At 44.1% G+C, this 23735-nt stretch overlaps 1 protein-coding gene across 1 annotated transcript; it reads left to right on the forward strand.

The window, feature by feature from the left end:
• Positions 1–4868: 4868 nt before the first annotated feature.
• On the forward strand, positions 4869–22889 carry LOC100380855 (nicotinamide phosphoribosyltransferase). Its single transcript, XM_014152971.2, has 11 exons — positions 4869–5110; positions 7317–7473; positions 10017–10120; positions 10996–11124; positions 15967–16125; positions 17407–17543; positions 18303–18528; positions 18983–19102; positions 19205–19345; positions 20825–20959; positions 21123–22889. The coding sequence occupies exons 1-11, from the start codon at positions 5057–5059 to the stop codon at positions 21234–21236; spliced, it is 1476 nt and encodes a 491-aa protein (XP_014008446.1). The 5' UTR covers positions 4869–5056; the 3' UTR covers positions 21237–22889.
• Positions 22890–23735: the final 846 nt, after the last annotated feature.

Here is a 23735-nt window from a genome sequence, read left to right on the forward strand (position 1 = left end):
GTTTAACAGGACAGGTTCCACTCAGAACAGGCCTCGCCATGGTCGACCAAAGAAGTTGAGTGCACGTGCTCAGCATCATATCCAGAGGTTGTCTTTGGGAAATAGACGTATGAGTGCTGTCAGCATTGCTGCAGAGGTTGAAGGGGTGGGGGGTCAGCCTGTCAGTGCTCAGACCATACGCCGCACACTGCATCAAATTGGTCTGTATGGCTGTCGTCCCAGAAGGAAGCCTCTTCTAAAGATGATGCACAAGAAAGCCCGCAAACAGTTTGCTGAAGACAAGCAGACTAAGGACATGGATTACTAGAACCATATCCTGTGGTCTGATGAGACCAAGATAAACTTATTTGGTTCAGATGGTGTCAAGCGTGTGTGGCGGCAACCAGGTGAGGAGTACAAAGACAAGTGTGTCTTGCCTACAGTCAAGCATGGTGGTGGGAGTGTCATGGTCTGGGGCTGCATGAGTGCTGCCAGCTCTGGGGAGCTACAGTTCATTGAGGGAACCATGAATGCCAACATGTACTGTGACATACTGAAGCAGAGCATGATCCCCTCCCTTCGGAGACTGGCCGCAGGGCAGTATTCAAACGTGATAACGACCCCAAACACACCTCCAAGACGACCACCGCCTTGCTAAAGAAGCTGAGGGTAAAGGTGATGGACTGGCCAAGCATGTCTCCAGACCTAAACCCTATTGAGCATCTGTGGGGCATCCTCAAACGGAAGGTGGAGGAGTGCAAGGTCTCTAACATCTAACCAGCTCCGTGATGTCGTCACGGAGGAGTGGAAGAGGACTCCAGTGGCAACCTGTGAAGCTCTGGTGAACTCCATGCCCAAGAGTGTTAAGGCAGTGCTGGAAAATGATGGTGGCCACACAAAATATTGACACGTTGGGCCCAATTTGGATATTTTCACTTAGGGGTGTACTCACTTTTGTTGCCAGCGGTTTAGACATTAATGGCTGTGTGTTGTGTTATTTTGAGGGAACAGCAAGTTTACACTGTTATACAAGCTGTACACTCACTACTTTACATTGTAGCAAAGTGTCATTTCTTCAGTGTTGTCACATGAAAAGATATACTCATATTTACAAAAATGTGAGGGGTGTACTCACTTTTGTGACATACTGTGTGTATATATATATACTGCTCAAAAAAATAAAGGGAACACTTAAACAACACAATGTAACTCCAAGTCAATCACACTTCTGTGAAATCAAACTGTCCACTTAGGAAGCAACACTGATTGACAATAAATTTCACATGCTGTTGTGCAAATGGAATAGACAACAGATGGAAATTATAGGCAATTAGCAAGACACCCCCAATAAAGGAATGGTTCTGCAGGTGGTGACCACAGACCACTTCTCAGTTCCTACGCTTCCTGGCTGATGTTTTGGTCACTTTTGAATGCTGGCGGTGCTTTCACTCTAGTGGTAGCATGAGACGGAGTCTACAACCCACACAAGTGGCTCAGGTAGTGCAGCACATCCAGGATGGCACATCAATGCGAGCTGTGGCAAGAAGGTTTGCTGTGTCTGTCAGTGTAGTGTCCAGAGCATGGAGGCGCTACTAGGAGACAGGCCAGTACATCAGGAGACGTGGAGGAGGCAGTAGGAGGGCAACAACCCAGCAGTAGGACCGCTACCTCCGCCTTTGTGCAAGGAGGAGCAAGAGGAGCACTGCAAAATGACCTCCAGCAGGCCACAAATGTGCATGTGTCTGCTCAAACGGTCAGAAACAGACTCCATGTGGGTGGTATGAGGGCCCGACGTCCACAGGTGGGGGTTGTGCTTACAGCCCAACACCGTGCAGGACGTTTGGCATTTGCCAGAGAACACCAAGATTGGCAAATTCGCCACTGGCGCCCTGTGCTCTTCACAGATGAAAGCAGGTTCACACTGAGCACGTGACAGACGTGACAGAGTCTGGAGACGCCGTGGAGAACCTTCTGCTGCCTGCAACATCCTCCAACATGACCGGTTTGGCGGTGGGTCAGTCATGGTGTGGGGTGGCATTTCTTTGGGGGGCCGCACAGCCCTCCATGTGCTCGCCAGAGGTAGCCTGACTGCCATTAGGTACCGAGATGAGATCCTCAGACCCCTTGTGAGACCATATGCTGGTGCGGTTGGCCCTGGGTTCCTCCTAATGCAAGACAATGCTAGACCTCATGTGGCTGGAGTGTGTCAGCAGTTCCTGCAAGAGGAAGGCATTGATGCTATGGACTGGCCCGCCCGTTCCCCAGACCTGAATCCAATTGAGCACATCTGGGACATCATGTCTCGCTCCATCCACCAACGCCACATTGCACCACAGACTTTCCAGGAGTTGGCGGATGCTTTAGTCCAGGTCTGGGAAGGAGATCCCTCAGGAGACCATCCGCCACCTCATCAGGAGCATGCCCAGGCGTTGTAGGGAGGTCATACAGGCACGTGGAGGCCACACACACACTACTGAGCCTCATTTTGACTTGTTTTAAGGACATTACATCAAAGTTGGATCAGCCTGTAGTGTGGTTTTCCACTTTAATTTTGAGTGTGACTCCAAATCCAGACCTCCATGGGTTGATAAATTGGATTTCCATTGATTATTTTTGTGTGATTTTGTTGTCAGCACATTCAACTATGTAAAGAAAAAAGTATTTAATAAGATTATTTCTTTCATTCAGATCTAGGATGTGTTGTTTAAGTGTTCCCTTTATTTTTTTGAGCAGTATATATATATATATATATATATCACACACACACAGTTGAAGTCGGAAGTTTACATACACCTTAGCCAAATACATTTAAACTCAGCTGTTCACAATTCCTGACATTTAATCCCAGTAAAAATTCCCTGTCTTAGGTCAGTTAGGATCACCACTTTATTTTAAGAATGTGAAATGTCAGAATAATAGTAGAGAGAAGGATTTATTTCAGCTTTTATTTCTTTCATCACATTCCCAGTGGGTCAGAAGTTTACATGCACTCAATTTGTATTTGGTAGCATTGCATTTAAATTGTTTAACTTGGGTCAAAAATTTCAGGTAGGGTTCCACAAGCTTCCCACAATAAGTTGGGTGAATTTTGGCCCATTCCTCCTGACACAGCTGGAGTAACTGAGTCAGGTTTGTAGGCCTCCTTGCTCGCACACGCTTTTTCAGTTCTGCCCACAAATTTGATGGGATTGAGGTCAGGGCTTTGTAATGGCCACTCCAATACCTTGACTTTGTTGTCCTTAAGCCATTTTACCACAACTTTGGAAGTATGCTTGGGGTCATTGTCCATTTGGAAGACTCATTTGCGACCAAGCTTTAACTTCCTGACTAATGTCTTGAGATGTTGCTTTAATATATCCACATAATTTTCCTGCCTCATGATGCCATCTATTTTGTGAAGTGCACCTGTCCCTCCTGCAGCAATGCACCCCACAACATAATGCTGCCACCCCTGTGCTTCACGGTTGGGAAGGTGTTCTTCGGCTTTCAAGCCTCCCCATTTTTCCTCCAAACATAACGATGGTCATTATGGCCAAACAGTTCTATTTTTGTTTCATCAGACCAAAGGACATTTCTCCAAAAAGTACGATCTTTGTCCCCATGTGCAGTTGCAAACTATAGTCTGTCTTTTTTTATGGCGGTTTTGGAGCAGTGGCTTCTTCCTTGTTGAGCGGCCTTTCAGCTTATGTCAATATAGGACTTGTTTTACTGTGGATATAGATACTTTTGTACCTGTTTCCTCCAGAATCTTCACAAGGTCCTTTGCTGTTGTTCTGGGATTGATTTGCACTTTTCGCACCAAAGTACGTTCATCTCTAGCAGACAGAACGCGTCTACTTCCTGGGCGGTATGATGGCTGCATGGTCCCATGGTGTTTATACTTGCATACTATTGTTTGTACAGATGAACGTGGTACCTTCAGGCATTTGGAAATTGCTCCCAAGGATGAACCAGACTTGTGGAGGGCAACCATTTTTGGCTGATTTCTTTTGATTTTCCCATGATGTCAAGCAAAGAGGCACTGAGTTTGAAGGTAGGCCTTGAAATACATCCACAGGTACACCTCCAATTGACTCAAATGATGTCAATTAGCCTATCAAAAGCTTCTAAAGCCATGACATAATTTTCTGGAATTTTCCAAGCTGTTTAAAGGCATAGTCAACTTAGTGTATGTAAACTTCTGACCCACTGGAATTGTGATAGTGAATGATAAGCCAAATAATCTGTCTGTAAACAATTACTTGTGTCATGCACAAAGTAGATGTCCTAACCGACTTGCCAAAACTATAGTTTGTTAACAAGAAATTTGTGGAGTGGTTGAAAAACGAGTTTTAATGACTCCAACCTAAGTGTTTGTAAACTTTATATACATCACTGGTTAGAACTGCTGTCAGTGAGGTTTGGGTGTGTTGAACAATAGCGCTCTCTTCTGGTTATGGTGGTTTTCATTTCACCTATGTTTCAATGATTCCAGCAAAGGCGGCTGCAATGTCGAACAAGCCCATAGACTTCCATTGAAACAGAAAAAAACGAGAGAGTGGGATGCATAGACTGTAACAAATAGTGGGATGTCTCGCTTCCTTTTCCGTCTCTGGTTTCAGAGATATTACAACAATAATGGTGGCTCCTGGGGAAAAAAATCTTTTCACAAATAATTAATTTGACAGCGGTCTCATATTTGTATCTATACATTTTTATATACAATCATTTACATCTTCATTATCATGGTATTAGCATGGTCAATTTTTTTTTTTAGTTACAGTATTTACTAATTCCAATCATTTTCGCTCTATATATTGCAGTTCAAGTGTTGGTATAGGCCGCTGATCCTAGAACAGCCCTTACGATTAAGAATCTGGGCAAATGATAAGCCTGCATTGTGGCGTTACCCCCCTACACTACGTTATCGTCTGCCCCTCCGCTTGTGTGACGCGAGTCCCGCCTCCCTACCACCCGCGTTATGCCCGCGTTCTGCCCGCCTCTTCAGCGTCCCTTCCCCAGCGACAGAGCTAGGCTGTTAGTCCCCGACACCGAGCAATAATACTGACACCCTCGACTGACTGAAACCAAGGGGAAGATGGAGCACAGAGACCCTCATTTCAACATCTTGTTAGCTACTGATTCGTATAAGGTGAGTCGGTGACGCCGGTATGTTTAGTGCGACTGTGTGCGTGTGTTCAGTGTGAATTGAATTCTATCAGCCAAGGTGGTTGCATCCTCCAAGGCCATCGCGCTTGCCTTGGTCGCTTTCTGTGTCAGATCGCTAGGCCAAATGGGGAGGAGAGATGGTGGGCAGGTAGAAAAGGTAGTACCACATTCTGAAAGGATCCTTTTTCCCCCTATTTTCATCTCGGATGACTGACGGAATGGCCACGGGCGAATCTACGCAGAGCTCACCTTTGCGCAGCTAGTTACGCTTGCTAGGCAGGCAGCTAACGAATGAGCAAAGGATATGTAGTCTGTGTGTTGTGAATGGGAACGCTGTAGCAGCTCATTTAAAAGGCGGTAGCTAGGTCAAGTAAGCGATGAAATTGAGCGGGTGATTTATTTATTTTTTTGCTACCAAACCGAGGGAAGGCTAGCTTCTGCAAGAGACGTAGCTAACAGACCAGCGTCTCTGGTGTTACTATCCATTTCCTTACTTTGGAAAAAAAAAAACTATGGCAGATCCTGAAACAAAAGCGAAACTTTGGTAAGCCTTAGGATACGCTTTTCTTTGAAGGAGAATCAGCTGTCTGCTGATAGGTACAATTATAGACCTTGCAGGCAGAAATGGTATAGTTATGACTGACTGCTTTTTGTCGAGTACAATACTACAAGAAATATAGTTATTTCCTTGTGGCCCCTTGTCCATGGCCTGTCATCCAAGCTGTCGTATCAACTGAATCTCTCACTCACAGGTCACAACACAATACTGCATAGTCTTATTTTTATACCACTGTGGCACAACACTATTATATAAACATAGTGGAACTGATATGTTGTTTCCTCTTTACCAGATGGACAATAATAAATGCTGCACAAAGCACATTAATCCTATTATATTTTAATGAGCCAGCATCAACTGTCAGTGCCGTGATGATGCTGTTCTCTGGACGTGTGTGTATATAGTGGCACAAAAACATCTGTCTGTTGGGCTCAATGCCATACAGTGACTCCTCGGCATCTGGAACTAGAGGGCCTGTGAGGATAGAGGGGGGGGACTAAAGGCAGGGCGCAGGCTACTGTGACTGATACACCATAACATGATGGTGGGTAATAAAGGGTAATAAAGTAGGCCATAAAGTCCCTAACGGCTGTCCTAAAACCATGGAGAAATATTGGATTCTCAGAGTGTTCTGTCTTTGCCAACAAAGCTTATACGAACTTTTGTTTCACAGCCCCTGGTCTGGTAAAATACCCCCCAAAAAGTGAGATTTGTGAACAAAACAGAATGGAGTCAAACGGCTCCCAACATAGCTTTAATCTTGGTCAATTGTGCTTCATGAAAATATTTAATTTAGTATTTCTCTCTCCTGTTGTGTCCCTAAATTCAGAATGTGTGCATTCAGACTGAGCTGGTTGGATCCATCCAGCAGCCAGTGACACTCGGGGCTCATCACACGCAGGGGGCTCGTCTCTCTAGCAGAGCGCAGGTCCCAGTGGACTGATTCCCAGGCCAGCACTGATCGATCTAGGCACAGTTCTAGGATCAGCTAACCCATCGGGGGAGATGCAAAACTGACTTTTGGTTCAATCAATGGTTAGGTTACTGGTTAGTTCATGAGGTCTTGTTGGGGGGCTAGTGAAGGATGGGACAACGTTGGTTAATAACCTAGGCCGAGTGACCTGTTGTGTAGGCTATGTCATTGTATGTGCAAGGCCAGTGCAGCCCGGAGGTACGGTGGGGAGAGGGTCAGAAGTAACACCGTTTTACAGCTGACTGAATTCCCAGAAAGTGTGAGAGAGATTGATTGTGTGCGTGCCCAGAGACGAGGACACAGGACGGTGCCAGCCAGATATGCCGCTGTGGCGAGGCCAGTGTAATTATATGTACATAGTAGTCGTGGCTAATCAATAAAAGCATCGTCGGCAGATTCTCTCATTACTCTGTGTTTTGCGTTATTTACTGTTCTATCTGCTCCACAGCCCATCTCTCTGTCCCTCTCTTTTTTATAACTGTCCCCAATGTGCCCATCCTCCTCCTTCTGTTCCACTTCTCTACACATACCTGGGTGTCCCAGGTGCACCTAGAGAGACTGAGATGTCACCAAAGCACCATTCAATCTCTTTAACTGTCATTTTATAGCCTGAAGTTATGTGTTTTATCCATGTTGTCTCCTCCATCTTTCTTCTAGGTGACGCACTACAAGCAGTACCCTCCCAACACCAGTAAAGTCTACTCCTACTTCGAGTGCCGCGAGAAGAGGGCCGACCCGACCAAGAACAGAAAAGTCAAGTATGAGACGACGGTCTTCTATGGCCTGCAGTACATCACCAACAAATACTTAAAAGGTAAGGATCGTATTGATGTCCTCATAATGCAAAATAAGACATCCAAGCCTATATAAATAGCTCTTCTTTGAGTTAACATTCTCTACCATTAGGCCTTGCTACTAGTCTGCAGAGTTGAAGTGAAGAGAGTGATCCTTCCTGTCTCTGCCAGCAGGAGAATCACTGTCATGTGATCAAGGCTAGCATATCTTTTAATAGGTGCTCAGATTAATTCTACACCGTGGACTGGCAGCATCTGAGGCTCTGTAGCATCTAGACTGAGCAGGGGAGAATCTCAGTTGCATTTCCTTGATTCCTCACGTCCTCTCTCCACGTCTCCTTCGCAAAACCCATTGAATGAGAAGTTCAGAGGTCCCTCCCCAGGATCACGTTTCAATACTTTGAAAAGCAATCCTTCCTTTCTGCCTCACTTGAAAGTTATGATTGATCAGTCCTCTTGCTGTGAAGATGTTACCTGAAGTGTGTGTCTGTGTGGTGTGTGTCTGAATTGTCCTTGTTTTACTATACTTGTGAAGACTTCTGGTCCTTGCAAGGATAGTAAAACCAAACACACAAGGAAAAATGCTATTTTTGGCTAGGTTAGGGTTACAATTAGGGTTAAGTGCAGGGGTTTGGGGTTAAGATTAAGATAAGGGTTAGGGAAAATACGATTTGAAATGAGAATCAATTGCTTGGTCCCCATAAGGATACAATGAGCTCTAAAAGTATTGGGATAGTGACACATTTTTTGTTGTTTGGCTCTGTACTTTGGATTTGAAATGATATTACAGCACTTTTTGTACATAGTCCCCCCATTTTGGGGACCAAAAGTATTGAGAAATATTCACTCATGTGTATTAAAGTAGTTAAAAGTTTATTATTTGGTCCTATATTCATAGCTCACAAAGATTGCTTTTTGTTTTGGTTGTGTTTCAAATAATTTTGTGCCCAATAGAAATTAATGGTAAATAATGTATTGTGTCATTTACAATAAAAGTGGCTCCAAAATGACACAATACATTATTTACCATTCATTTCTATTGGGCACAAAATCATCTGAAAACACAACCAAAACAAACAGCAAATGAATCCAACAAGTCTGTAGAGTCGTAAGCTTGATGTAATCATTGTGTGTTAGGAATATGGGACCAAATACTCAACTTTAAATGACTTTTATCCGATGGGTTTTGAGAAGGAGGCGTGGAGAGAGGACTCAAGGAATCAAGGAAATGCGATTGAGATTCTCCCCAGGATCACGTTCCAATACTTTTTAAAAGGAATCCTTCCTTATGGTTGACCTAACGTCATTGGTTAGGATTTCACTACCCAGTAATGCCCGGTCAGCGATTACTCCACGGTAGGAAGTCAGGAAAAGAGAAGGCCGTTTTTATTTTCACTGTATTTGAACATGGTCTAGACTACAGCTCCTCCTCTGGCCATCAGTTATTGTAAAAGGAGCTTAGAGCCTCCTGTTGAGGCTTAGCTGGATGTCCCACCTTGGGCAGCCTCAGCCTAGACACTGATCCAAGCTCAGTTGCTCACTCTGTACCCTAATGGTGCCTGCTCCAAGGTTAGGATTTGTAGAAGGTTAAGCTTAGCTTAGAGCTGTGTTTATTCTCCCACACAGCATCAGAATGGAACTCAAAGTGATTTCACGGTGAGGCAGAGAGAGGTGCTGTAGAGAGCTTTAGGACTGGCGTGGACTGGAGACAAAGGAACATCTGCTCTTTGAGCCCCAGCAACACAAAGGGCAGCTGTGCTAAGGGCTACTAGCATTGATTCACTACAATGATACAGAGTTCTCCCCGCAAGAAGTAGCTTAGAATAACATTTTCTTAACTTTGTTTTTTTATTTGTCTTCAAATAACCTTTTTAAAAAATACCAACATTGTTACTTTATTTGAACGGGGTCATATCAAGCACACGGTGTGTGTGTGTAACTGTTAAGTTGTGGCTGTGTGTAGTTGTATGTGTAGCTGTATACATTGTGTGTGTCCCTAGCCTGCAGCATGTTCTGCAGCAGGATAACGGCGCTCTGTAAGAGGGAGAGAGACGCTACTAATGTAATAGCACACGGATGGACTAGAGTTTGGAATTCCAATGCTTCTCTCTCTCCTCCCCCTTCTCTCACTCTTTTGCTCTCACAAACTGTCACATCTCTCTATCCTATACACTCCACTTGTTCACTGATGCTTCAAACATTTAACTGCTTTCTCTCTCCTTTCTCTATCTCTCTATATATATCTCTCTCTCCTTTCTCTATCTCTCTCCATCTCTCTCTCCTTTCTCTCTGTCCTTTCTCTATCTCTCTGTCCTTTCTCTCTCTCTCTGTCCTTTCTCTATATCTATCCATCTCTCTCTTTCTCTCTCTCTTTCTCTCTTTCTCTCTTTCTTTCTTTCTTTCTTTCTTTCTTTCTTTCTTTCTTTCTTTCTTTCTTTCTTTCTTTCTTTCTTTCTTTCTTTCTTTCTTTCTTTCTTTCTTTCTTTCTTTCTTTCTTTCTTTCTTTCTTTCTTTCTTTCTTTCTTTCTTTCTTTCTTTCTTTCTTTCTTTCCTCTCCCTCCAGGGAAGGTGGTGACTCCAGAGAAGATCCAGGAAGCAAAAGAGGTCTACAGGGAACACTTCCAGGATGACGTCTTCAACGAGAAGGGCTGGAACTACATACTGGAGGTACACATACAAGTTTGTTTTACTACAGTGAGCTCCAAAAGTATTGGGACAGTTTTGCCTCTATATTCCAGCACTTTGGATTTGAAATTATACAATGACTATGAGGTTAAAGTGCTGACCATCAGCTTTTCATTCATATCGGGTGAACCGTTTAGAAATTGCAGCACTTTTTGTTCATAGTCCCCTCATTTTAGGGGACCAAAAATATTGGGACAAATTCACTTATATGTATTAAAGTAGTCAAAAGTTGAGTATTTCGTCCCATATTCCTAACACACAATGACTACATCAAGCTTGCGACTCTACAACCTTGTTGGATGCATTTTCTGTTTGTTTTGGTTGTGTTTCAGATTATTTTGTGCCCACATAGAAATGAATGGTAAATAATGTATTGTAATCATGGTAGCATCCACATGAATGTAGAAGTGTTTAGAAACATAGTCTATTCTTATTTACAATAAAAGTGAATACAAAATGACATAATAGATTATTTACCAGTCCCCACGAGAATAGTAAAAACACACATCCACAAACAGGTTTCTTGTCAGATCTTCACAGCAAGAGGACTGAGGGAGAGGCCATAGAGATCACATTAGATGTTCTCTGAACTCTGACATCACTACCTAGTGGTAGACCTAGTACCCAATTAGGCCCACATCATGCTTCCCTATGAGTACCAGATGTTGAAAATACTGGGTTACTAGTGCTGATCAGGGTCACTTAAATTTGATTAGTGTCCTATTGCAATTTTTTCTCCATATAGAATTTTAACATACTTAAAACATACTTTTATTTGACTAATATGATAAAGAAAATGGATCAGACGTGGGCTTTAGGGTAAATTGTGTGTGTGTGTGTGTGTGTGTGTGTTGCAGAAGTATGATGGCCACCTACCCATAGAGATCAAGGCGGTGCCTGAGGGAAGTGTGATCCCACGGGGTAACGTCCTCTTCACCGTGGAGAGCACCGACCCAGAATGCTACTGGCTCACCAACTGGGTGGAGGTGAGTGTCAGTTGGGGGGGAGCGGCAGCCATTTTGGAATGGAGTGGATTTCCATGGCATTATTGAATGCAGAATCAGTCAGGTTAGAGGTAGGTTAGCTCTCTCCATCAATGTGACTGGATTGGGTCCTTCCTGTCTGTTCCAAATGACTCCTTAGAGTCAGTGGGGCTTTCGGAGACTGCCTGATCTAAAATAAATTATAATATTTATTTAACTTCACTCCTCACTGACCAAGGCCCTGCCTGTAGAGCACACCACACAACACTGCCACAGTGACTCTACGCTTTTTAATTCACTTATGATGAGAGCCATCAGTCTCTCTGTAAACAACCTCTTCACGTATCCTGCATCTGTCTGTCTAGCCTGGAGTGTTACTAGCTAGCTTCTCTGACTAGGATGGTTTCTATGGGTGCTGCATCACAAATGGCACCCTATTCCCTAGGGGTGAAACGGTTCACAAAACTCACGGTTCGGTACGTTACAGTGGTGTCACGGTTTGGTACGGTTTCGATACATCGGCAAAATAAATGCCTGAGAAATATGTCATTTGTATTTAGATTTTCCATTTATTATAATAGTAAACATGGGTAGCTTGAATTCCCAGGAGCATATGGAAACAAAGGGACATCAAAAACCAGCAGTGCCTGCCTTATAACATGAAATAAAAGTCATTTAAAACAGAATTTCAACAAGAGTGCATAGTCCAGGAGCATATATAAAAATTAAGTCACATAGCAGTGACTTAAACAAAATAGGACCATTTGAGACTGGTTACTTGAAAAAAACAAAAAACAGATTTTCTAGTTTTTCTTTAAGAAGATTAGTCTATCCATATTATCTGCGGTGAGCACAGATCGGCTTGCTGTGACAATGCCAGCTGCTGTGGAGAATAGCCTCTCGCTAGGGACAGAGGTCCCAGGCGCAGCCAGGTAGCGCCTTGCTAACATGGCAACATGAGGGTATATTAAATCTTTGGTCTGTAAGTGGATCAGCATCCAGGGGAATACAGTCCACTTCCCTGTATGAGGTCACCTCCTCCTCTATGACCTTGACCTTTGACTTGGTTCCCTGTTCCTGGGTCGAGAACAACTCCCGCCGTCTCTGCGGAGGGGTTGGCTCCTGTGGTATCTGTGGCTTGACCCTGCAGAATTAAATTACATGAAAATTACTATCTCTGAAGTGGCTTTAAAAATATGATTTGTTGTTAGAAATATATATCAGACACTATTATGACAATTACAATTACTACTTTATAATTAATTGTTAAATCACTAATTAATAAATGTCACATTTAACAAAATAAATACAATACCTGTTGTATATTGGTCACAATCTCTGCTGTGAGTTCATTGTAGACTCTCAGACGAGCAGCATCATCCAGGTGCAGCAGGGACTTGAACCAGGAGTCCAAAGCGGTGCTCTTGTGTAAGAAGTCTTGGACACCAGGGTCAGCATATCTAGGCTCCAGGTTAACTCTGATTAGCAGTCTTGACATCCCTTACTGCGGGTTCATCTTCATCAGACGCCACCATTGATTTCAGGATCACTGTTTTCATAGGCAGGACCATGGAAGCTGATGGAATGCTCTCAGTGCATATCAGTGGTGTGACTGTTTTGAGAGGTCGGCACACTTTGATAAGACTAGCAGAGGAAGTTATGTCATTTTCAGACTAAGTCACAATATCTTTGACATTCTTTCTCACAGCTTGATCAGTCAGTGTAGAATACACCGCAGCTTTCTGCTCAAGGTATCTCTCAGCCATGTCATGGCTTGAATTCCATCTAGTAGGGACATCTTGGATTAGTTTGTGGTTTGGCAGCTCCAGCATCTCCTGTTTTGTCTTGAAAACATGTGCAGCAGTTGTGCTTTTATGAAAGAAGGATACCACCTTCCTGGTCTTTGCTAGGAGGCGAGAGATTGGATTCACTGACGTTGCTTTTTGAGCTGCTAGATTAACAACGTGAGCAAAGCATCCTATCTGTGGCCCCAATCCAGCCCCTGCAACTGCATTTACAATATTTCTAGCGTTGTCACAGGAATCGTTACATTTTCCCTCTCAAACTTCCACACTGCAACTACTTCCCTTAGCTCTTCCCCCGAGTTTACACTGGTGTGACTACACTCAAGGGGACGTGTTAGAAGGACATGGCTTGTAATCTCCCACTCTGCGGTAATGAAACGAGCCGTTACAGTAAGGGTAGCTCTAGATGTCCAACTGTCTGTTGTTAGAGCAACAGACCTCGTTTCTGACAACTCGCTCTCACGTTGTTCTTTTGTATAAGGCAGGTATTAATGTCTGGGCAAAATGTGTACGGGGAAGGAATAGTGAAGCGCGGCTCGACCACTTTAAACATGTTTCCTATCGGCAATGAACAGAGCCTACATGTTGGCGATCCCCGTTATACTTTACAGGGAAACTGAAACGACGGTCTCTCGGCTCTGTTCTCGCTGGAGTGAAATAACTCATGAGCGAAGCTACAGACAACTATAAACAACTTTATTACTATGTGGATATTTTTCCCACGTTAATTTATACGCCATTGGTTTATTTATTTTTTACAATGAAATGCATTGTTCGCAGTGCGTACCCGAACCGTGCATCGTGGACCCTGTACCGAAGGGTTCAGTACGAATACACGCACCGTTTCACCCCTACTATTCCCTATATAGCGCACTTATTTGACCTGAACCCTGTCTCCACCTCCTAGCAGTCACTCTGCAGAATCACTGATCTACAAGTCATCTTGCCTCCCGGATGACTACTCATTTTGCGATCAAGATCAGTGAATCTGTGCGGTGTCTTTCTCAGGCCGATCTCCGTGAACGTGCAGAGTAGTTCCGCTGAAGAGCAGACGGTGGACTTGCTGGTCTGACACCATCACATGATCATATTAACAGTTGGTCGCCAACCGGTCGATCGCGACCTTCAAGGCATTCCTCGTCGATCACCAAACATTTCTGTAGAAAAGCCAACGATAAAGCCTTGCACTCCTTTAAAAAAAATGTTTTGTCTTGCACTGTTAGCAGTAGGTGCGCTTGGTTCAGAAGCCCTGCGCGGCGGGTAAGCAAAGTGTTCCCATTTTGAACTATTTAATTTGTCTGAAGGGAGAGATAAATCAAGTGGGCTTACTGGCTTGCCAACTGGATAGCTCAAATCACTGCCTATAACTTCCACGACCCCACAGAAAAGTTTGATACTAGTCTAAGTGAGATTTCATACATTTTTTTTAAACCATGACCAGAGAGACTCAAAGAATACATCAAAGAGATGTTGTTTTTATCAGTGAGTTCATGTTTAAATTTTTATTCATCACTGTCAACACTCTTTTTATTCAACACTTTTACAAAACATAAGATGCGCTTCTCCTTACTTTAACTTGCGCTACAACCAGCACTGCAGCTACAATGAATGAGTAGCCAAGTATATCGATAGGCCTGTGTTTTTATTATTAACAGCTCATCGTGTCTATTTTAATATCGAGGAATATTTCACTTACTCTGGTCATAGGAACAACATGAATTTGTTCATGAATAATGCAGTGCGACTAGAGTTTCGCCATAAGGTTTTAAGACGGTGTCCCCTTTCTCTGGTCAGCCTCACCTGGGGGTTGCTCCCTCAGAATCAGGTGTCTCCAGTAAAATAAAAAAAGCAAACTATTTCAATTTATGCTCAGCTGTGCCTTGCAAGTTAATGTTCCATAGACTTACATTTTTTAAGTCACGTTTTTTTCCTGAGCAGTAGATCAGGTTGACCACTGTATTATACAATATATCATGGTTTGGCTCTGTTAGCCCCATCCACACTACGGTGCTCAATGGCACCCCCCTCAGTCTCCACCTGGCATTACTGCTATAGATCACCACTGCGTCGGCATCACTGCACACGTCGAAATACAACCAGCGGTATCGTAGGCCTGTATGGCTTCAGTTCCTTAAAGATAATTCATTTGTTTCGAGATTATTATGATCCTTTTCACATATTGTGTTGTAGTTTTTGGAGCTGTGGCTGGCAACATCTTCTCGTAGTGTGTGAGAGTCGGGTAACCCTGCATGTATAGATGTAGTGATAACCTTCTAGGGGCTAACAAGGTGTTTCTGACCCTGTAGAGCGTACAGAGCACCCTGCACACACACGTACACACTCTCACGTACATACACACTACACAGCTCCTAGAGGGAGAAATATGACTAAACACACACTCGTACATGGGCGTGATAATATTGACTCGCCCGTTCAATGATGACTGGACTGAGACAAAGACCCAGGCATCTCTAGCTGCCAGTGGGCGACGGCTAAGTAACTCTGTCCTGGGCTTGCCGTGTGAGGAATCCCCCCCCCCTCCCCCCCATCGAACCCAGTGTTGACTTGTGGATGTCCTGTCCCTGTCCCTTTCCCAGGGAATATGGGTCTAGCCCCTGAGCCTCCCAAACAGCCCACTTCCCCTTCACATAGCAGGATAAAGGGTCTGTCAAGAGGGTTGCTTTTGGGTTCATGTTCCAGCTCACTACACTGTGATGGGGTGACTGGTGGGTGTGGATGGGGCTGTGGTGGGGTCAGAGGGATTTTTCGGGTTCAGGGCAGGGACAGGCACACTACGGTTCAAGGAAAATGGAGGAGAGAGCGTAAGGAACGGGATCAGGAATGAATGAGAGGGAGGGAGGGATTAGAGAGGGGAGGATGAAGGGATGAGGGAAGGACGATGGATGCAGGGAGATGGGAATGAGCGAGACTCTTTGAAAGCACTGAAAGTTGTGCTTCGGAAGCTCCAGACTTGGGCCCATTCTAGAATGGCCATCTACTTAACCACCTTCCCTTGTCCCCTCTTCCTCCTCCCTTCCAGACCATCCTTGTTCAGGTCTGGTACCCCATCACCGTGGCGACCAACTCCAGGGAGCAGAAGAAGATTCTGGCAAAGTACCTGCTGGAGACCTCTGGCAACCTGGACAAGCTGGAGTACAAGCTGCATGACTTCGGCTACAGGGGAGTCTCCTCACAAGAGGTAGAGGAACAGTGTGTGTGTGGGGGGGGGGCATGGTGTTATATACAGTGCATTCGTAAAATATTCAGACCCCTTGTCTTTTTCCACATTTTGTTATGTTACATACAGCCTTATTCTAAAATTGATTAAGTAAAAAATGTTCCTCATTAATCTACACACCATAATGACAAAGCGATTATAAAAATGAAAAAAACAGATACCTTATTTACATAAGTATTCAGACCCTTTGCTATGAGACTCAAAATTGAGCTCAGGCGCATCCTGTTTCCATTGATCATCCTTGATGTTTCTACAACTTGATTGGAGTCCACCTGTGGTATATTCAATTGATTGGACATGATTTGGAGAAGCACACACCTGTCTATATAAGGTCCCATGTTGACAGTGCTTGTCAGAGCAAAAACCAAGCCATGAGATCGAAGGAATTGTCCGTAGAGCTCCGAGACAGGATTGTGTCGAGGCACAGATCTGGGGAGGGGTACCAAAATATTTCTGCCGCCTAGAAAGTCCCCAAGAACACAGTGGCCTCCATCATTCTTAAACTGAAGAAGTTTGGAACCACCAAGACTCTTCCTAGAGCTGGCAGCCCGGCCAAACTGAGTAATCAGGGGAGAAGGGCCTTGGTCAGAGAGGTGACCAAGAACTCGATGGTCACTCTGACAGAGCTGCAGAGTTTGTCTGTGGAGATGGGAGAACCTTCCAGAAGGACAACCATCTCTGCAGCACTCCACTAATCAGGCCTTTATGGTAGAGGGGCCAGCCAGAGCCCGGACTTGAACCCGATCGAACAACTGACCTGAAAATAGCTGTGCAGCGACGCTCCCCATCCAACCTGACAGAGATTGAGAGGATCTGCAGAGAAGAATGGGAGAAACTCCCCAAATACAGGTGTGCCAAGCTTATAGCGTCATACCCAAGAAGACTCGAAGCTGTTATCTCTGCCAAAGGCGCTTCAACAAAGTATTGAGTAAAGGGTCTGAATACTTATTTAAATGTGATATTTCAGTTTTATTTTTTAAATACATTTGCAAAAATGTCTAAACCTGTTTTTGCTTTGTTGTTGTGTGTAGATTCGTGTATTTTTTTCAAATCCATTTTTGAACAAGGCTTTAACGTAACAAAAGGTGGGAAAAGTCAAGGGGTCTGAATACTGTGTGTGTGTGTGTGTGTGTGTGTGTGTGTGTGTGTGTGTGTGTGTGTGTGTGTGTGTGTGTGTGTGTGTGTGTGTGTGTGTGTGTGTGTGTGTGTGAGACATTTGACTCACCATCTTTCCCATTTCAGACGGCAGGTATCGGAGCCTCTGCCCACCTAGTGAACTTTAAGGGCACAGACACAGTGGCTGGCATCGGCGTGATTAAGAAGTACTACGGCACCAAAGACCCTGTGCCTGGCTTCTCTGTGCCCGCTGCGGAGCACAGGTAATGCAGTCAAGACACACAGTGACTACACAGTTAACACACTAACATATCTTACTTGGTCCCGAATCTTAGCCCCAGAAAGCAAGCAGGAGGGGATGGCTTTGGTATCCAAATATCAATTGCTATGCTTGTGTAGGCTATTGATAACAGTGCATTCACACCACACACACACACACACAGGAGATGTACAGTACATCTCTAGCTGAGTTGGCTGTACCACTGTTCCACTGCACCGTTCATTTGCCCCGTTGGTTTCTGGGAGTTCGGCTCCAGAGGCCCTGGCCTGGTCACTGTGTTTACGGAATCACGACGGTCCGTTTTAGTTTCATCTTCCAGAGACTCCGCAGAGACACAGTCACATTCCTCTCCATATGATACACACAGTACTCGACCCCCCCCCACACTCTCTGGGTTCTCCAAGGTGGTAGATATCAATGCATTTCGAGATACACTGCCTCACTTCTTTGCTAATACAGGTAGGCTTGATTTGATAGCATGAAATAAAGTTCAAATTGTAATTGAGACAAGGGTAATGCACAGATAGATTCAGAAAGAAACTAAAAGGACATTGCTAGCTAGCTACAGTGCACTGTTGTGGACATGAGCTTCTGGAAGTCAAGTCTCTGCAAAGCGTTGATAAGGATGCCCTCTAGTGGTGGTAGTGCAGCTCTACGTGGATGAGTTCACAGGGAGAGGGATTTGGTTTTTTGTTGTCTTCAGTAGATCTGATAACTTTGTATTCTCCCTCCTTCTCTCCAGCACCATCACGGCGTGGGGGAAGGACCACGAGCGAGATGCCTTTGAGCACATCGTGAGGCAGTTTCCCAACGTGCCCGTGTCTATCGTCAGTGACAGCTATGACATCTACAACGCCTGTGAGAAGATCTGGGGAGAAGATCTGAGGAGTCTCATTGAGTCCCGCAGCGCTGACGCCCCGTTGGTGGTCCGCCCCGACTCAGGGAACCCCCTGGATACCGTACTGAAGGTAACACTAGGCCTAACTAAACCCTAAGTCAACCCCCTTAAACTCCACGTGGTCTGCCCGACTTAGTGAACCCTGTGGATAACGTACTGAAGGTAGGTCCCACTCAGGTCCTCTGAGAAAGATGCACACACATTCAACGTCCATGTTAATCTGCCATTTGATATAAGTGTAATAATAATATGCCATTTAGCAGATGCTTTTATCGTCATGCACACATACATTTTATGTACAGGTGGTCCCAGGAATCGAACCCACTATCCTAGCGTTGCAAGTCCCTTGCTCTACCAACTGCGCTACGGAGGGTGCATGATTTGGGTGGTATTTTGAGCCATGACCGGGCTTCTGTAGTTGAGATTGAGCCCTATGGAAGCCCTCTCAGTCGGTGCTGTATGTTCCTCCCATACAGATTTAGCTTTCTTAGTTTAAATAGAAACGTTGTGGTTCCTCTACTCAGGTGCTGGAGATCCTGGGGAAGAAGTTTATCCCTACAGAGAACTCCAAAGGCTACAAAGTTCTGCCGCCCTATATCAGAGTTATACAGGGGGACGGAGTGGACATCAACACCCTGCAAGAGGTGTGCGCGCGCACACACACACACACACACACACACACACACACACACACACACACACATAGAGAGTGTCCGTTTTAACAGAGCGTGTATCTGTGTGTGTAGATCGTGGAGGGGATGAAGCAGCACAAGTGGAGCATTGAGAACATCGCCTTTGGCTCTGGAGGGGCTCTGCTGCAGAAACTGACCAGGGACCTGCTCAACTGCTCCTTCAAATGCAGCTACGTGGTCACCAACGGCCTGGGGGTGAGCAGAGCATTACACGCGTGCGCACACACACACACACATACTATATTACAGTGGGGTCTTAAATGATTGACACTTTTGATAAAGATGAGCAGAAATGACTGTATAAAATCAATCATTCAAATACTGAGCTAAATTGTATGCTAAAAAACTTTTTTATAAATGATTTTATGCGAATATAATTGCTCAGAGAAAGAGATTTTGTTTAACAAGTAATACTTTTTTTTTCCTCAAAAAGGTAGGGGTCAAAATGATTGACACCCTGTTTTCAATACCTCACCTTGCGAGAATAACGACACTGAGAACGCATTGGGAGGGATCTTAGACCGTTCCGCTATACAGAATCCTTGCAGAGCCTTGATATCCTTGGTCTGTGCTTATGGACTGCTCTTTTCCATTCAAACCACAGGTTTTCAGTGGGTTTTAAGTCCGGAGACTGAGATGGCCATTGCAAAATGTTGATTTTGGTGTGTGCTTGTGGTTATTGTCTTGCTGGAAGATCCACTTGCGGCCAGGTTTCAGCAACCAGGTTTTTGGCTTAAAATAACCTGGTAATTCATGATGCCGTTAACCTTAACCAGGTCCCCAGGATCAGTGGAAGCAATATAGCCCTGTAACATTAGAAATCCACCACCATATTTTACAATGGGATTCTTTTCTGCTCATGCATTCTCATTTCCACACCAAACCCACCACTGGTCTGCGTGGCCAAAGAGCTCTATTTTCAGGTCATCTGACCAAAGCACTGGTTCCAATTCAAGTGCCAAGGCTGTTTAGCAAACATCATTTTTTGGATGAAAACAATCCCGTAGATGGATACACATCCTGCAGAAAGTGCAAGCATGTATTTGTTTACTATAATTCGGTTAATTATCAGTTTAATTGTTACATTTAATTCAGGCTTTTGTTCATTTGGACCATATGCAGGTCATATATATTTTAAACCTGTGCTGCTGGTAAACGTTTGAGTATACCCTACAAAATAAATAAATGCTATTTTTGCAGCCTATAGCCTGTTTGATTCTGGGAGTTGTTTATGTGAGTTTCAATTAAACTATTTGATTATCGAGCAATATTCAGTGTATGTCAGCTATAGGCTTTCATTGGGTAATTAGAAGACTCTTATTTTCAAAGCAATTTTGAGTTGACAGTGAGATATAAGAAGATAAGGTTCTTGATTCATGGCATGGTTTCCTTTTATCCAAATGTTGACTAGACATGCAGACAAATCAGTTCATACAGGAAAGGGGAATAGCCTATAGTACTCTGGAGTCAACAATTGAATAAATTATTATTTGGTGGGTGGGTCGGGTTGTGGAGAAAAATCTACCCTGATGTAAGGTGGGGCTCGGAATTGACATGGCTGGCGAGGGCGGGTGCGTCTCCAAAAAACTGGCCCATGCAGGACTCTTATCAGACACACATCCATGCCTACCTTCACTGGAAGGAGAAGTGTAACTGTTTAACATTTGGTGTCAGGTGAATGTGTTCAAAGACCCGGTGGCGGACCCTAACAAAAGGTCAAAGAAAGGTCGTCTGTCTCTGCACCGGACAGCAAGCGGGAACTTTGTCACTCTGGAGGAGGGCAAGGGAGACCTGGAGGAGTACGGCGTGGTGAGTTGAGTCCACATGTCATCTCTAACTCCCACGTCAATTCCAATAGCCTTTGTAAATTCATGTTTTAGTTATTGAGGTTAGTCAAATGTGACCCTTTGAGGCTAGTTAATTAGACTCTTCACTGACATTAATTTGGTCTTTTCCCTCCCTCTCCCTCCAGGACCTGTTACACACAGTGTTTCAGAATGGGAAAATTGTCAAGACGTACACATTCGATGACGTCAGAGACAATGCCAAGATAACGGACAGTGACCTCAAGGAGCTCCTCCACTGAGGGGCCGCTGACCCCTGAACCTCTGACCTCCATCACCCCACCGGAGGCGGCACATTGCCAATGACCCCCCCCCTCCCTCAACTCACCCCCCACCTTCCCAGAAGCACTGTCCTCCACGGGAGAGGAGAGTAGACCCCCCCCCCCACACACACACACACACACACACGTCCAAACCCACACCTGAGTGAAGGCCAAGGGATAGAGAAAGTAGTGAGTGGATGAGGTGAGCAAGAGAGTGAGTGAAACAAGTAAGTGATAAAGATAAAGGAAGTTGAGTGGGATAAATGAGAGCGAAAGAAAGCTAGAAAGAGATGTAAACGAACACACTGTCTGTACCCTGTGTTGTGTGTACAGAGCTGTTTAAAGTAATTAATAATCTATTTAGCATTGTCTTTTAGTGATGGATGGAATGATATCGTGGTATGGAAATCATCTAAACTGCGATTACGTTAGTGTTTATCTGACCAAGTGTCGCTATAAATTGATCACAGGAAAGGACATACTGTTTCTACTGTGTTCATGAAAGTTCCGGAACTTTGTGTGGTTCTAGAACTGAGAGGTGTATATGTTTAATGTTCCTGAGTGTGGATGTTTGTGTGTGCGTGCTGACAGTTTCTTCCTTTTTAAAGGAACGTTGTATTCCTTTATGCAAATGAATTTGCTGATCAGGGGAACACATACTCTACCTTTTTTAAGTTGTTGGCCTTTTTTTAAATACATTTTCCCTGGTTCTTTAGAAGACACTACCCACACGTGGGCAAGTCGCCATCTAGAAGCCAACTAATCATGTTGCTAAAACACTGTCTACAGAACTGCACGACACACTCTGTCTGGAATGGAACCCTATTCCCTTTATAGTGCACTTTTTTTTACCTGTAAAAACGAGTGCACTGTATAGGGAATAGGGTGCCATTTTGGATGCACACAGAGTCAAATCTCTCTCTGTGACTCCTTTTTTTATTTGTGTGAAAGTAAAAATATTTGTTGCACATTTTTCTTTGCTTTAGAGAACAAGAAGGCATTTGTCTCTGATATTGAATTATGGGGAACATTTCCGTAGAGCTTGATTTGACTATTTTGATACCGTCTTGGTTGGTTCTTACCTCAGAAATCATAATTTGTTATGACAAAGGTAAATATTGCCAGAATATTTGCAGTAAATCTTCATATTCACAAGGATGTGGCCAAACTGTCTTCTCACATGTATATATAACAACAGAATTATACTGCGAGAGGGCGGAGTAGGGAGAAATAGTGTTATTATTATTTTTGTCTAATTCCCATTTTCTACCAGAATCATCCACACTGCTTGTTTGTTGTATGACATGTGTTATGTCAGCTTTTAGCAAATGTTTGTTTGTGTGTAGAGTAGTGTTAAAAAATGTGGGTAACTTTTCCAGAAACCCAGATTGAAAGATTCCAGGAATCAGGAAGGAATACGCAGGGAATCCAGAATCCTCCAAACAGGATTTCAGGATTACTGGAATTTTGCAATCCTAGTGTAGTCTTGTGTGAATGCTGTATTGAAAATAATACTTGTGAATTCTATTTTTGTTGTGTTATATGTTGGTTGTCCCATATTTTCTGATATTTTAAACTAACATTACTGTTGCAATGTCTACATATTAAAAGCACCATCCTGTCAATTTGAAATCTTTGATTGAATATATTTTTTTTAAATGTATTTTACCCCCTTTTTCTCCCCAATTTCGTGATATCCAATTACGATCTTGTCTGGTCACTGCAACTCCCCAACGGGCTTGGGAGAGGCGAAGGTCGACTCATGCATCCTCCGAAACAAGACCCGCCAAACCGCGCTTCTTAACACCCGCTTAACCCAGAAGCCAGCTGCACCAATGTGTCGGAGTAAACACCGCTTAACTGACAACCAGAGTCAGCCTGTAGGTGCCCGGCCCGCCACAAGGAGTAGCTAGAGCACAATGAGCCAAATAAAGCACCCCTGGCTACACCCTCCCCTAACCTGGGCCAATTGTGCTCCTCCATGTGGGACTCCCGGTCACGGCCGGTTCTGACAGCCTGGGATTGAACCCGGATCTGTAGTGACGCCTCAAGCACTGCGATGCAGTGCCTTAGACCGCTGCGCCACTCAGGAAGCCCTTGATTTAATATTTTGTTATACAAGGGAATCTATTCTCTTCTCTAGCTGCTGTCAAATCAGTATAATATGGTTTCCTTAATGCACTAGCATTTAAATAATATTGATAGCACATGTTGGAAAATTAAATAATTACAACTTGTGTGAATCTTTGGATAAAAAACAATTTGTGTTCTATTCTCTGTTAATGGGCGGGCCCCTCCAATGGGCCCCTCATGATTGAGTTCCATAGATGTCATATATTCATTCATATATGTTTGTCATTGGTAAAGTCAGTCATCTGCACCAGTATTTTCCTCAGTTGTACTGTACATACTGTACAATTCAGTGGAGGAAGGGGAGGACCATCCTCCTCAGTGAATTTCATAGAGCATTTTTATTGT

The sequence above is a fragment of the Salmo salar genome, chromosome ssa17 (assembly GCF_905237065.1).
Source record: "Salmo salar chromosome ssa17, Ssal_v3.1, whole genome shotgun sequence".
Taxonomy (NCBI): domain Eukaryota; kingdom Metazoa; phylum Chordata; class Actinopteri; order Salmoniformes; family Salmonidae; genus Salmo; species Salmo salar.

Coding starts and splice junctions, on each gene's coding strand:
- LOC100380855 (XM_014152971.2), top strand. CDS start 5,057: ATGGAGCACAGAGACCCTCATTTCAACATCTTGTTAGCTACTGATTCG. Junction 5,111..7,316: donor TAGCTACTGATTCGTATAAG/GTGAGTCGGTGA, acceptor TCTTTCTTCTAG/GTGACGCACTACAAGCAGTA. Junction 16,126..17,406: donor GGGGAGTCTCCTCACAAGAG/GTAGAGGAACAG, acceptor TTCCCATTTCAG/ACGGCAGGTATCGGAGCCTC.